This window comes from Nicotiana tomentosiformis, chromosome 2, assembly GCF_000390325.3.
Source record: "Nicotiana tomentosiformis chromosome 2, ASM39032v3, whole genome shotgun sequence".
Taxonomy (NCBI): Eukaryota; Viridiplantae; Streptophyta; class Magnoliopsida; order Solanales; family Solanaceae; genus Nicotiana; species Nicotiana tomentosiformis.
In genome coordinates, this window is record NC_090813.1 from 94,915,056 (window position 1) to 94,931,089 (window position 16,034).

At 42.9% G+C, this 16,034-nt stretch overlaps 2 protein-coding genes across 2 annotated transcripts; both read left to right on the forward strand.

Moving 5' to 3' along the window:
- The first annotated feature begins 3,336 nt into the window (after positions 1-3,336).
- On the forward strand, positions 3,337-4,236 carry LOC138905277 (uncharacterized). Its single transcript, XM_070193785.1, has one exon. It carries the CDS (start codon positions 3,337-3,339, stop codon positions 4,234-4,236), a length of 900 nt encoding a protein of 299 aa, XP_070049886.1.
- Positions 4,237-9,698: 5,462 nt separating this feature from the next.
- LOC138905278 (uncharacterized) lies at positions 9,699-10,181 on the forward strand. Its single transcript, XM_070193786.1, has one exon. It carries the CDS (start codon positions 9,699-9,701, stop codon positions 10,179-10,181), a length of 483 nt encoding a protein of 160 aa, XP_070049887.1.
- The last annotated feature ends 5,853 nt before the right edge of the window (positions 10,182-16,034 follow it).

The window sequence follows — 16,034 nt, forward strand, 5'->3', positions numbered from 1 at the left end:
CCAATTGAGGTCCAAGAAGATTTCTGCGGTAAAAGTCCAGAGGAGGGGCCAACCGGTCGAGGAGGCGACTTGGGAGTTCGAGGAGGACATGCGAAGGAGATATCTACACTTATTTAGCATTTCAGGTATGATTTTGAACCCGTTCGAAGACGAATGTTTGTTTAAGAGGTGGAGAATATAACGACCCGACCGGTCGTTTTGCTTTCTAGAACCCCGTTCCCCTAAATAAGACTTTTTGTACATGCTTTTACTGTTTTATGACTTACGGGGATGGTTAGTTCGGGATTTGGAAGAGTTCGGATTGAAATCGAAACACTTGGTTCCTTAAGTTAGCCCTAAAAGGCTAAGTTTGACTTTGGTCAACATTTTTAGTAAACGACCTCGGAATCAGGATTTGACAGTTCCAATAGGTTCATATGGTGATTTCGGACTTGGGCGTATGTTTGGATCGGGCTTTGGATGACCCGGGAGCGTTTCGGCACTTAATAGTGAAAGTTTATCCTTGAAGGTTTTAGAAGTTCTTTAAATTTGGTTTGGAACGGGTTTTGGTGATATTGAGATCCAAATGGAATTCTGAGACCGGGAATAGTTCTGTAACGTCATTTAAGACTTGCACGCAAAATTTGGTGTCATTCCAAGTAGTTTAAGTATGTTTTGGCACATTGGGAGTAAATTGAAGAACTTAAAGTTCATAAGTTTGATTCAATTGGTTTTGGGGTGTGATTCTTAGTTTTAATGTTGTTTCGGGCATTCCGAGAGTTCGAGCCAGTCTGTTTTATGATTCCAAACTTGTTGGTATGTTCGGGCGGGGCCCTACGGGTCCTGAGTGTCAATCGGACGAGGCTCGGACCAAGTTGAAAATTTGGAAGCAACAGCTGAAGCTCCCAGCTGCTGTCAAAATCGCACCTGCGCTTGGCCAGCCGCAAGTTCGAGCTCATAGAAGCGAGCCAAAGCTCGCAGAAATGGCCAAGGAGGGGCAGCCCATGATCCGCAGGTGCGCCCCAACCTCCGCAGAAGTGGGATCGCAGAAGCGGGACCCCGTCCGCAGAAGCGGAGCCAACCTTCCTGGGCACTTCCGTAGAAGCGGACTTTTATCCGCAGAAGCGACAATGCAGGTGCGGCCCTGCGACCACAGGTGCGAGATCGCTAGAGGCAGTGAGGTCTCTTTTAAAACGGGACTTAGTCATTTTGGCTTATTTATTTTCATTGTTGAGCAATTTTCGAGCTCTTACAGAGGGGATCTCACCTAGCACTTTGAGATAAGTAATTTCTATACAATGTGTGTTATATACGTAGTTTATGGGTAGATTATAACATGTAAATCAGTAAAATTTTTGGGTTTAGGTGAAAACCTAGGTTTTTGATAAAAATGAGATTTAATCATGAAATTCGTTATGGAACCTAGTAAAAATTATATATTTGAGCTCATGATGTTATGGGTAACAACTTTCTTCAAAAATTTTCAAAATCCATGCACGTGGGTCCGGGGGTGAATTTTAGGAATGTTGCAAATAGGCTGGGAAAATCACTTTGATAGTTGGGATATAAATTTTTAAGCGTGTATTAATTATTTTAAATAACATTTGACTAGTTGTGAGTCGTTTGATGCCAAATTGAGGGTTTGGGCACAATCTTGGACCGGAAAGTAGGCCTTAAGACGAGGTAAGTCTCTTTTCGAATCTTGTAAGAGGGAATTAACCCCATAGGTGAATTTAATCATTATGTACTTCTATTTGTGGGGGCTACGTACGTACGAAGTGACGAGAGTCCGTGCATAACTACTATTTATGCTTATGTCCGGGTAGATTTAGGCTTACACCATATTTTTGTTGATATCGTTGCTTGGTTATGCTTACTAATTGTTTGGATTAAAGCGGAGGGTGAGGATTTCAATATTTTAAAGGATCCTAACTGAATTTCTTATTTTGAAAAAGAATTGAGAAATATTATGATAACTTGAGAAAATCTATATTCAACCGCTTCGCAAGTATATTCCGCGAGTGGGGTAAATTTTTACTACTCTCATGGGAGCGGGTCGTTCGCCTCGGCAGGTTAATTGATGTTTCTATGGTTTGGGTCGTTCGACCCTCGGTAGTGCACAGTATGTTTATATGTATATTTGGATCGGGTCGTACGTCCTCGGCATAATTCGTCCGTAAAGATATTGGAACCTCGTTATATTTAATATTGTTCCATGGACTTGAAAGGTGAAAGGATTGGACAAGAGAAATGACTTGGTTCTTACTTGAAATGAAAGAATTGTTTACTTATTTTCCTGTACTGAGTTCTATTATCATTTTATATATCATGTTTAATTAGAACTTCATACTATTATATTTTAGGCCCATAGTAAGTGTCGAAGTCGACCCCTCGTCACGACTTCTTCGAGGTTAGACTAGAAACTTACTAGGTACATGTTGTTTATGTACTCACGCTATACTTATGCACTTGATGTGCAGGATCTGAAGCAGTTGCATCTAGTTATTAGTCTGGCGCGCACGCTTGACTTTCGATTGGAGACCACACGGTGAGCTGCCCTTCCGAGCCATTCAGCAGCAGCCGGAGTCTCTCTTTTGATTTATTTCCTGTCTATTCTATTTCAGATCGAGTAGAGATCTTTTGTATATCCTACTAGTATCCCACACACTTGTGACACCAGATCTTGGTACACACTAGTAGACTTATGATTTTAGTTTTATTCCTATGGCCATAAATACATTCAGCTGCTTTTGTTTTATTAATTTAAATCTGTTTCTTACTAAACCTATTAAGTTAAGGAAAGTTATTTACTTGAAAAAAAACTTATTGAAATGGGAAACTCACTAGATTGTTCACTGTTGGCTTGCCTAGCAATGGTGTTGGGTGACATCACGGCCTATAATGAAATTTGGTCGTGACAACATGGTATCAGATCACTAGGTTTATGTAGGTCTCACAAGTTATGGGCAGGCCTAATAGAGTCTTGTGGATCGGTGCGGAGACGTCCGTACTTATCTTCGAGAGGCTATAGGGTGTTAGGAAACTACTCTTTATTCATCTCATATCGTGCAGTTGATGGTGTACTGAGTTTCTTCTTTTACTCTCTCACAGATGGTGAGAACGCGTACGACAGATGTTTCGGACCCTAGATGAGTTGCTCCCCCTATTGCTAGAGGTCGAGGCAGAGGCCGGGGGAGGGCATCGGCCTGAGGTAGGGGACGAGGATGTCCCAGAGCTACCCCAGTTGCACCACCAGCCGGTCCAGTAGAGGATTTCATTGATGAGGAGCAGGGCGAGGTGCCCGCAGAAGAGCCAGCCCCGGTTGATTTCTTGTCAGCACTCGGCTTTCAGGAGGTAATGGGTCGTATGCTGCGGTTCATGGATTCTATGACCCAGGTCAGTTTATTTCCCGCAGACCCAGCCACATCTCAGGTGGGAGGGGGAGCACAGACCCCTACTGCTCAAGATCCTGGGCATGCAGCTGTAGTATATCAGACCCCGGGTACACTACTCGTGGGCAGTGCCCAGCCAGTTGCAGCAGTTGTACCTGAGCCCAAACCAGCTGCGACCGGCGAGCCGCAGAAGCTACTGGGTAGATGGACCAGGCTTCACACTCCGGTCTTTGGGGGTGAGCAACATGAGGATACCCGAGACTTCATTGATAGGTGCAGGGACAGACTACACAACATGAGTATATTGGAATCTCACGGGGTGGATTTCACTACCTTTCAGTTAGAGGGCAGAGCACGTAGGTGGTGGAAGTCTTATCTCCTTGGCAGACCAGCAGGTTCTCCTCCTATAACTTGGGACCAGTTTACACGCCTATTCCTGGACAGGTATATTCCACCCTCTCAGAGAGAAGAGTTGCGGCTTCAGTTTGAGCAGCTCCAACAGGGTCAGCTGTCAATGACCGATTATGAGGCGATATTCTTTGAGTTGTCTCGCCATGCACTTATGATACTTCCCACTGAGGCGGAGCTAGTGTGGAGGTTTGTTGCGGGGTTGCACTCTAGTATTCAGGCTAGTATGGCTTGGGAGGTTGAGATGGGGACTTCTTATCAGTTGGTAGTGGAGATTGCTCGGCGGATTGAGGGTTACTGTCAGAGGGGTAGAGAGAAGATGCAGCGGGACAAGAGGTTCTATTTTTCTGGAGAGTTTAGAGGTGCCCCAGCTGGGGGTAGAGGTCATTTTGGGAGGGGTCAGCCCAGCAGACCCCCATATTCTGCACCACCACCTCCTCGGAGTGTTCCAGTGTGACCCTACTTCAGTGCCATGCCGTAGAGTTCTTACCGCCCGCCATCTATTCAGGGTTCTTCTAGTGGGTACTCCGGTCATCAGGGTTCTTCCAGTGTCTATTTTAGTGCCATCACAGAGAGTTAATACCGCCTACCCGCTCTTCAGGGTTCTCCCGATAGGTATTCGGGCCATCAACAGACATCAGGGCAGCAGTCTACCGCTCCGAGAGGTTGTTATGAGTGCGGGGATCCTAGTCACATGAAGAGACATTGCCCCAGGCTTTGGGGCAAGGTAGTGCAGCATGGTTAGCAACCCATAATTACAGCACCAGTAGCTGCACCAGCTGTCCAGCCACCCAGAGGCAGAGGGCAGGTGGGTAGGGGTCATCCCAGAGGTGGAGATCAGGCAGGCGGGGGCCAGCCAGGTGGCGCTCTAGCTAGATTCTATGCTTTTCCGGCCAGACCAGATGCACTGGCCTTAGATGCCGTGATCACAGGTATTATTTCTGTCTGTGGTAGGGAAGCTTCAGTACTATTTGATCCAGGGTCTACCTATTTGTATATGTCATCTCTGTTTGCTCATTTTTTGGATATTCCTCGTGAGTCCTTGAGTACTCATGTTTATGTGTCCACTCCTATGAGCGATTCTATTGTTGTGGATCAGATCTATCGGTCCTATGTGGTCACATTCTGTGGATACGAGACTAGAGCGGATCTTTTGCTGCTTGATATGACCGACTTTGAGGTCATCATGGGCATGGACTGGCTATCCTCAAATCACGCCATCCTTTATTGCCATGCCAAGACTGTTACCCTAGCGATGCCAGAGTTGCCTAGATTGGAGTGGAAGGGTTTGTCTGTCAGTATATCTAGTCAGGTTATCTCTTTTATGAAGGCTCGACACATGGTCGAAAAGGGTTGTTTGGCTTATCTAGCCTATATTCGGGACACTACTGTAGAGTCTCCGATGATTGATTTAGTACCAGTAGTCCGGGAGTTCTCCGATATGTTTCTTTCTGATCCTCCAGGCATGCCACCAGATCGTGATATCGACTTCTTTATTGACTTGGCTCAAGGCACCCAGCCTATATCTATCCCACTGTACCGTATGGCTCCGAAAGTGTTGAAGGAGTTGAAGGAGCAGCTTGAGGAGTTGCTAGCAAAGGGGTTCGTCATGCCAAGCGTATCACCTCGGGGTGCCCCAATGTTATTTGTGAAGAAGAAATATGGGACTCTATGGATGTGCATTGATTACCGCCAGTTGAACAAAGTTACCATCAAGAGCAAGTACCCATTGCCGCGTATTGATGATTTGTTTGACCAGTTGCAGGGTGCTAGGGTGTTCTGTAAGATCTTGTTGAGGTTGCAGTACCATCAGTTGAAGATTCGGGACTCGGATGTTCCGAAGACTGCTTTTCGTACTAGATATGGCCATTATGAGTTTCTGGTGATGTACTTCGGCTTGACTAACACCCCAGCAGCATTTATGGACTTGATGAACATGGTGTTCAGACCTTATATTGATTCGTTTGTCATTGTCTTCATTGATGACATTTTGATTTACTCACGTAGCATGGAGGAGTACGAGCAGCACTTGAGAGTGGTGCTTCAAACCTTGCGGAAATAGAAGCTATATGCTAAGTTCTCCAAGTGTGAGTTTTGGTTAGATTCTATGGAATTCTTGGGGCATGTTGTGACTGGCGAGGGTATTAAAGTGGATCCCAAGAAGATTGAGGCAGTTCAGAGTTGGCCTCGTCCTACTTCGGTGACTGAGATTACGAGCTTCTTGGGGTTAGCAGGTTATTATTGTCGGTTCGTGGAGGGCTTCCCATCTAGTGTAGCACCTTTGACTAGATTGAACCAGAAGGGTGCTCAGTTTCGTTGGTCCAATGATTGTGAGACGAGCTTCAGAAGCTCAAGACAAATTTGACTACAGCACTAGTCCTAGTGTTGCCTTCCAGTTCGGGGATGTATAATGTGTATTGCGACGCTTCACGCGTTGGCTTGGGTTGCATATTGATGCAGGAGAGGCGAGTTATTGCATATGCCTCACGGCAGCTGAATTAAGGGTTTGGGCACAATCTTGGACCGGAAAGTAGGCCTTAAGACGAGGTAAGTCTCTTTTCTAATCTTGTAAGAGGGAATTAACCCCATAGGTGAATTTAATCATTATGTACTTCTATTTGTGGGGGCTACGTACGTATGAAGTGACGAGAGTCCGTGCGTAACTACTATTCATGCTTATGTCCGAGTAGATTTAGGTTTACACCATATTTTTGTTGATATCGTTGCTTGGTTATGCTTACTAATTGTTTGGATTAAAGCGGAGGGTGAGGATTTCAATATTTTAAAGGATCCTAACTGAATTTCTTATTTTGAAAAAGAATTGAGAAATATTATGATAACTTGAGAAAATCTATATTCAACCGCTTCGCAAGTATATTCCGCGAGTGGGGTAAATTTTTACTACTCTCATGGGAGCGGGTCGTTCGCCTCGGCAGGTTAATTGATGTTTCTATGGTTTGGGTCATTCGACCCTCGGTAGTGCACAGTATGTTTATATGTATATTTGGATCGGGTCGTACGTCCTCGGCATAATTCGTCCGTAAAGATATTGGAACCTCGTTATATTTAATATTGTTCCATGGACTTGAAAGGTGAAAGGATTGGACAAGAGAAATGACTTGGTTCTTACTTGAAATGAAAGAATTGTTTACTTATTTTCCTGTACTGAGTTCTATTATCATTTTATATATCATGTTTAATTAGAACTTCATACTATTATATTTTAGGCCCATAGTAAGTGTCGAAGTCGACCCCTCGTCACGACTTCTTCGAGGTTAGACTAGAAACTTACTAGGTACATGTTGTTTATGTACTCACGCTATACTTATGCACTTGATGTGCAGGATCTGAGGCAGTTGCATCTAGTTATTAGTCTGGCGCGCACGCTTGACTTTCGATTGGAGACCACACGGTGAGCTGCCCTTCCGAGCCATTCAGCAGCAGCCGGAGTCTCTCTTTTGATTTATTTCCTGTCTATTCTATTTCAGATCGAGTAGAGATCTTTTGTATATCCTACTAGTATCCCACACACTTGTGACACCAGATCTTGGTACACACTAGTAGACTTATGATTTTAGTTTTATTCCTATGGCCATAAATACATTCAGCTGCTTTTGTTTTATTAATTTAAATCTGTTTCTTACTAAACCTATTAAGTTAAGGAAAGTTATTTACTTGAAAAAAAACTTATTGAAATGGGAAACTCACTAGATTGTTCACTGTTGGCTTGCCTAGCAATGGTGTTGGGTGACATCACGGCCTATAATGAAATTTGGTCGTGACAACATGGTATCAGATCACTAGGTTTATGTAGGTCTCACAAGTTATGGGCAGGCCTAATAGAGTCTTGTGGATCGGTGCGGAGACGTCCGTACTTATCTTCGAGAGGCTATAGGGTGTTAGGAAACTACTCTTTATTCATCTCATATCGTGCAGTTGATGGTGTACTGAGTTTCTTCTTTTACTCTCTCACAGATGGTGAGAACGCGTACGACAGATGTTTCGAACCCTAGATGAGCTGCTCCCCCTATTGCTAGAGGTCGAGGCAGAGGCCGGGGGAGGGCATCGGCCTGAGGTAGGGGACGAGGATGTCCCAGAGCTACCCCAGTTGCACCACCAGCCGGTCCAGTAGAGGATTTCATTGATGAGGAGCAGGGCGAGGTGCCCGCAGAAGAGCCAGCCCCGGTTGATTTCTTGTCAGCACTCGGCTTTCAGGAGGTAATGGGTCGTATGCTGCGGTTCATGGATTCTATGACCCAGGTCAGTTTATTTCCCGCAGACCCAGCCACATCTCAGGTGGGAGGGGGAGCACAGACCCCTACTGCTCAAGATCCTGGGCATGCAGCTGTAGTATATCAGACCCCGGGTACACTACTCGTGGGCAGTGCCCAGCCAGTTGCAGCAGTTGTACCTGAGCCCAAACCAGCTGCGACCGGCGAGCCGCAGAAGCTACTGGGTAGATGGACCAGGCTTCACACTCCGGTCTTTGGGGGTGAGCAACATGAGGATACCCGAGACTTCATTGATAGGTGCAGGGACAGACTACACAACATGAGTATATTGGAATCTCACGGGGTGGATTTCACTACCTTTCAGTTAGAGGGCAGAGCACGTAGGTGGTGGAAGTCTTATCTCCTTGGCAGACCAGCAGGTTCTCCTCCTATAACTTGGGACCAGTTTACACGCCTATTCCTGGACAGGTATATTCCACCCTCTCAGAGAGAAGAGTTGCGGCTTCAGTTTGAGCAGCTCCAACAGGGTCAGCTGTCAATGACCGATTATGAGGCGATATTCTTTGAGTTGTCTCGCCATGCACTTATGATACTTCCCACTGAGGCGGAGCTAGTGCGGAGGTTTGTTGCGGGGTTGCACTCTAGTATTCAGGCTAGTATGGCTTGGGAGGTTGAGATGGGGACTTCTTATCAGTTGGTAGTGGAGATTGCTCGGCGGATTGAGGGTTACTGTCAGAGGGGTAGAGAGAAGATGCAGCGGGACAAGAGGTTCTATTTTTCTGGAGAGTTTAGAGGTGCCCCAGCTGGGGGTAGAGGTCATTTTGGGAAGGGTCAGCCCAGCAGACCCCCATATTCTGCACCACCACCTCCTCGGAGTGTTCCAGTGTGACCCTACTTCAGTGCCATGCCGTAGAGTTCTTACCGCCCGCCATCTATTCAGGGTTCTTCTAGTGGGTACTCCGGTCATCAGGGTTCTTCCAGTGTCTATTTTAGTGCCATCACAGAGAGTTAATACCGCCTACCCGCTCTTCAGGGTTCTCCCGATAGGTATTCGGGCCATCAACAGACATCAGGGCAGCAGTCTACCGCTCCGAGAGGTTGTTATGAGTGCGGGGATCCTAGTCACATGAAGAGACATTGCCCCAGGCTTTGGGGCAAGGTAGTGCAGCATGGTTAGCAACCCATAATTACAGCACCAGTAGCTGCACCAGCTGTCCAGCCACCCAGAGGCAGAGGGCAGGTGGGTAGGGGTCATCCCAGAGGTGGAGATCAGGCAGGCGGGGGCCAGCCAGGTGGCGCTCTAGCTAGATTCTATGCTTTTCCGGCCAGACCAGATGCACTGGCCTTAGATGCCGTGATCACAGGTATTATTTCTGTCTGTGGTAGGGAAGCTTCAGTACTATTTGATCCAGGGTCTACCTATTTGTATATGTCATCTCTGTTTGCTCATTTTTTGGATATTCCTCGTGAGTCCTTGAGTACTCATGTTTATGTGTCCACTCCTATGAGCGATTCTATTGTTGTGGATCAGATCTATCGGTCCTATGTGGTCACATTCTGTGGATACGAGACTAGAGCGGATCTTTTGCTGCTTGATATGACCGACTTTGAGGTCATCATGGGCATGGACTGGCTATCCTCAAATCACGCCATCCTTTATTGCCATGCCAAGACTGTTACCCTAGCGATGCCAGAGTTGCCTAGATTGGAGTGGAAGGGTTTGTCTGTCAGTATATCTAGTCAGGTTATCTCTTTTGTGAAGGCTCGACACATGGTCGAAAAGGGTTGTTTGGCTTATCTAGCCTATATTCGGGACACTACTGTAGAGTCTCCGATGATTGATTTAGTACCAGTAGTCCGGGAGTTCTCCGATATGTTTCTTTCTGATCCTCCAGGCATGCCACCAGATCGTGATATCGACTTCTTTATTGACTTGGCTCAAGGCACCCAGCCTATATCTATCCCACTGTACCGTATGGCTCCGAAAGTGTTGAAGGAGTTGAAGGAGCAGCTTGAGGAGTTGCTAGCAAAGGGGTTCGTCATGCCAAGCGTATCACCTCGGGGTGCCCCAATGTTATTAGTCTGGCGCGCACGCTTGACTTTCGATTGGAGACCACACGGTGAGCTGCCCTTCCGATCCATTCAGCAGCAGCCGGAGTCTCTCTTTTGATTTATTTCCTGTCTATTCTATTTCAGACAGTAGAGTAGAGATCTTTTGTATATCCTTCTAGTAGCTCACACACTTGTGACACCAGATCTTGGCACATACTAGTAGACTTGTGATTTTGGTTTTATTCCTATGGCCATAAATACATTCAGCTGCTTTCGTTTTATTAAGTTAAATCTGTTTCTTACTAAACCTATTAAGTTAAGGAAAGTTATTTACTTGAAAAAAAAACTTATTGAAATGGGAAACTCACTAGATTGTTCACTGTTGGCTTGCCTAGCAATGGTGTTGGGCGCCATCACGGCCTATAATGAAATTGGGTCGTGACAACATGGTTTCAGATCACTAGGTTTACGTAGGTCTCACAAGTTATGGGCAGGCCTAATAGAGTCTTGTGGATCGTTGCGGAGACGTCCGTACTTATCTTCGAAAGGCTATAGGGTGTTAGGAAACTACTCTTTATTCATCTCATATCGTGCAGTTGATGGTGTACTAAGTTTCTTCTTTTACTCTCTCACAGATGGTGAGAACGCGCGCGGCAGATGTTTAGGACCCGAGAGGAGCTGCTCCCCCTGTTGCTAGAGGTCGAGGCAGAGGCCGGGGGAGGGCATCGGCCCGAGGTAGGGGACGAGGACCTCCCAGACCTTCCCCAGTTGCACCACCAGCCGGTCCAGTGGAGGATTTCATTGATGAGGAGCAGGGCGAGGTGCCCGCAGCAGAGCTAGCCCCGGTTGATTTCATGTCAGCACCAGGCTTTCAGGAGGTAATGGACCGTATGCTGCGGTTCATGGATTCTATGACCTAGGTCGGTTTATTTCCAGTAGACCCAGCCACATCTCAGGCGGGAGGGGGAGCACAGACCCCTACTGCTCAAGATCCTAGGCATGCAGCTGTAGAATATCAGACCCCGGGTACACTACCCGTGGGGGGAGGGGGAAGGCCTTTAATAAAAATTACGGAAAAGGGCCAAAAATTTCCTTGAACTATTTGAAATAGCTCAAAAATACCCTCCGTTTGTTTTTCGTACCAAAAATATCTATGTCGTCTATGTTTTGGACCACAAATGCTCCTTAAACCGTTAGGCTTGCCATTGAAGCTGATATGGCAGTCCAAGTGGGTTAGATTTGCTTAATGTGGTAGCTGCAGAACGGCTCAGAAAGGCAGCTCACCACTATGCCTCGGGATGACGTGGGTATGTGATGATAGGTCCTCCACCAGTACCTGTCTCAGATCCTGCACAAAAAGTGCAGCAAGTGTAGTATGAGTACGTAAACAACGTGTACCCAGTAAGTATCAAGCCTAATCCCGAAGTGGTAGAGACGAGATGGCCGACTTTGACACTCACTATAGGTCAATAATAATTAAAATAAAACTAAAATATTTAAATCAGCATGATTTACATAATTTACAATAATTTATTTAATCAGCGAAAATAATCAAATTTCTTCAAATGTATCAATTCTCAATATATTAATTAAATTCCTTCAATTCAAATAAATTCCAATTTATCAATTAAATCTCATTTACATGAGTAACAATTAATTCCTTAACAAGCAAGAATAATAATTCATTAAATTCCAAAGATTTTCCAATTCACTAATTAGCTTCACAAGCTGTAATAAATTATTAAAGTATCGTGTAATTATTATTATTATTAAGCACGATTTCTGCCGAGGACGTACGGCCCGATCCAGAGTGTCGTGTACACTGCCGAGGGACGTGCGGCGTGATCCATAGATGCATCTATCCTGTCGAGGCGTTCGGCCCGCTCCACAAGAAAGGAGGACATTTTCTTATGTGCCTCCGGAAGAACAGTATATTTATTATAAGATAAATTTGGGAGGAGAACAATTTCTTTTGACAATTAATTGATTTAAATAGAAAATCAAGCCTATGAGATTTCCATCCTTTAATATCTTTATCAAAAAATTCACAATATATTCATATATATCAATTAATATTAATTAATCAAAGAATACAATTTATACAAGTAATACATGCTTTGAGTCCTAAACTATCCGGACTTTAGCATTAATAGTAGCTACGCACGGACTCTCGTCACCTCGTGCGTACGTAGCCCCCACAATTAGCAACAATTATTTAATCTTAATCACCTATGAGGTAATTTTCCCCTCACAAGATTAGACAAGAGACTTACCTCATCTTGCTCTAATTTAATCCACTATAGGGCCTTTTCCATGATTATCCAACTCCGTCTCGCTCGAATCTAGCCAAAATAATTCGATAAAATCACTAAATATTGTAGAAATCAATTCTATAAGAAAATACTACATTTTTAAGAAAAGATCCCAAAATTAATTAAAAATTCGCCCGCGTGGGCTCATATTTTGGAATCCGGCGAAAGTTATGAAATCCGACAACCCATTCAATTACGAGTCCAACCATACCAGTTTCACTCAAATCCGACTCCGAATCGATGCTGAAATCTCAAAATTTTGTTTCTATGAGATTTCTAAACTTTTTTTAAATTTTAATCTCAAAACACTAATTAAATTGTGAAAAATAATAATATACTTGTATATGTAGACCAAATCCGAGTTAGAATCACTTACCCCCAATATTTTTCCCTTGAAAATCTGCCAAAAGTCGTCTCTGCTAAAGCTTAAGTTCGTCAAAATGACAAATGGGACGAATGCCTTCTTCTTATAAAACTGCCCAGCAGCCTTCGGAACTGGTCCTCGAACTGGGCCTCGATCGCGGCATCGAACATGTGCCTTCGATCAGGGCATCGAGGTTGTACCTTCGATCATGCCCTCGAGCCTTGCCTTCGATCGCGACTTCGATCACAGGCTCGAGCCTGGACCTTGGTCATGGCTTCGATCAGGGTATCGAGGTTGGGCCTTCGATCATAGCCTCAATCATGGCATCGAGCTTGAGCCTTCGATTATGACCCTCGATCTTGGGTCTCGATCCTGGCCCTCGAGCCTTGCCTTCGATCATGGCCCTCGAGCTGGACCTTCGATCATGGCCCTCGAGTTGGACCTTCGATCATGGCTTCGATACACTAGCTCGAGCCCGTACCTCGTCAACCATGGGCTCGATATCTGGCTCGATATCTGGGCTTGATATCTGGCTCGATATCTGGGCTCAATCACAGCCCAGACTGTCCAACAGAAGAGGAAAAATTGCAGCAGCTTTTTAACTCAAATTTTTTATCCGTTAGCCATCCGAAACTCACCCGAGGCCCTCGGGTACCTCAACCAAATATACCAACAAGTCCTAAAACATCATACGAACTTAGTCGAACCTCTAAATCACTTCAAACAACGCTAAAACCATGAATCATACCCCAATTCAAGCTTAATGAAACTAAGAGTTTTCAACTTCTACATTCAATGTCGAAACCTATCAAATCAACTCCGATTGACCTCAAATTTTACACACAAGTCATAAATTACATAACGGAGCTATGAAAATTTTTAAAACTGGATTCCGACTCCGGTATCAAAAAGTCAACTCCCCGGTCAAACTTTCAAACTTTAAATTCCTATTTTAGCCATTTCAAGTCTAATTTCACTACGGACTTCCAAATAAAATTTCGATCACGCTCCTAAGTCCAAAATCACCATACGGAGCTGTTGGAATCATCAAAATTCTATTCCAGGGTCGTTTTCTCAAAATGTTGACCGAAGTCAAACTTAGCACTTTAAGGCCAACTTAAGGAACCAAGTGTTCCGATTTCACCTCAAACACTTCCAAATCCCGAACCAACCATCCCCGCAAGTCATAAATCATTATAAGCACCTACAAGAAGTTTTATTTTAGGGAACGGGGTTCTAAAAGTTAAAATGACCGGTTAGGTCATTACAGGGTATTTTTGAGCTATTTCAAATAATTCTAGGATATTTTTGACCATTTTCCGTAAAAATTAATTTAATAATAAAATTCTATGACAGTTATTTAATTTATTGTCTAAAAGTTTCTACAAATTTATTGGAATTATAATGGGGATTTACTTGCAGATATTTGCTCCTGAAAATCAGCAAGAAAACGCCTAACTTTCATAAAATTTTACCAAAATTTTCATGTGAATTATTAGAATTTCTTACGAAAAAATCCGCAAATAATTTACATGCATATTTAAAATCCCAGAAAATTTACTCACAGATAAAAAAATCCCCAGGTACATTTCTTGGGATTTATAAAATTCGCGTTTTTTCATCGGATTTTTTTCGGAAGGAAAATCCGCAAAAAACTTAATTTTCTGCGAATTTTTCTATATAATCTCCAGGAAAATTCCCATGTAATACGTGATTTTCTTGTAGTAAATAGAGCCCCTGGCTCCATCTCTTTGCAACACTCTGATTTTCATCATCAGAATTATATTTGAGAGTCAGATATATGCGACTCTGCTTTTACTCTCTTGAAATTAGGCATCTCGTCTTCAGATTTTTGACGTTCCTTTCTCTCTAATTGCTTTGTTGTGGTCTCCCTCAAGTCTCAATTGCACCATCTTTTTTCTCCAGAAAAATAGAGTTGCACATATTTTGATTAGTACAGAGATGGGTAGCGGAGTTAAACATCATCTGAATTTTCAGCTTCACTTACCTCATTTAAGCAGTGGCGTACGCACTATTTTAAGTCACATTCACTTTCATCATCATAATCATCAGGAGAAGAAAGAATTGAAAATATACCAAAAGTGTGGTTAAAGACGATGAACTAATTGGAATGATATTGTAATACAGATTTTTTTTTCATGTTCTAGATTCAAATTAAATTTTACTATTAAAAGGGAAACTATGGTTCTCATGTTATTTTAATTTGCTCGATATGAATTGGTTCTTGCCGTATTTGTAAGAATCTTTAGTGTATGGCCTCCTAAAACGGAACATGCTTTACATCCTTTACAAATTAGGCTTTTTGTTTAACCACCAACAGAATTTAGAGTTGTACCAAAAACATTGTTTTTTAATACTTGTAAACCTTGTAAATATAAGTGTAGAATTATTATGAATGTGATTAAAGTATAATGAGATGCCTTATGAAAACATTTGACTTAATTCATGCCTATTTTAATCTGCCTTACGAAAACATTTGACCAATTTAGCTCATTCTATGTTTGAATTTTGTTCCAATAAAAATTGGTTCCTTTCCTCATTTTGGTTAATGGTCTTTAAAATAAACTGATTGTATGAAATGCATCAACTATTGAATGATTTTATCCAAGTTACTTCTGTAACTGATGCAAGCTCCCTCTAGGCAGCAATAACTCAGCATAGTGACTGGTAAACCTACTAACAATAGAAGTTTTATATAGTAGAACCTCTCTAAATTAATATTCGGTAAATTAATAAGAAGAATTAACCTAAATAGCCATCCACCCAACCACTTACATTAAAAATAGCCGGTGGAGGTATAATATATGTATTATATGTATATAGTTGTGTATACTCAATGTATAATTTATGTATATGGCTAAAAAAAGTAAACAATGAATATGGCCGGCTATTTGTGTAAAAGTCCCAATTAATAAACTCTCTAAGATAATAATTTTTCTCCGATCCCGACTTGGGCCAATGGAAAAAATTGCCGATTTCGATAAAATAATAAGATAATATATTTTCGGAAGACTCCTATATAAATATATGGTCCCATTAATATTATAAATTAATAATTCTTTAAAATTACAAAATATCTAAGACAATTTAGTGAAATATGATTCCAGTGTTTTTTATTTTTTCTTAAAATTTAAATCTAGTTGAAGCTCATCTCTAACTTTTCTTATTGCATCCAAAAGTTCTAGTGTTGTCTTCTCGAATTGTACCAAAATATTTTGAAGAGTTCTAGACGCGACAAGAAACAATGAACATTATAATGATTTATTAATTACAA

Excerpts from the sequence above, each read along its gene's own strand:
- LOC138905277 (XM_070193785.1), top strand. The coding sequence starts at position 3,337 with ATGGGTCGTATGCTGCGGTTCATGGATTCTATGACCCAGGTCAGTTTA.
- LOC138905278 (XM_070193786.1), top strand. The coding sequence starts at position 9,699 with ATGCCAGAGTTGCCTAGATTGGAGTGGAAGGGTTTGTCTGTCAGTATA.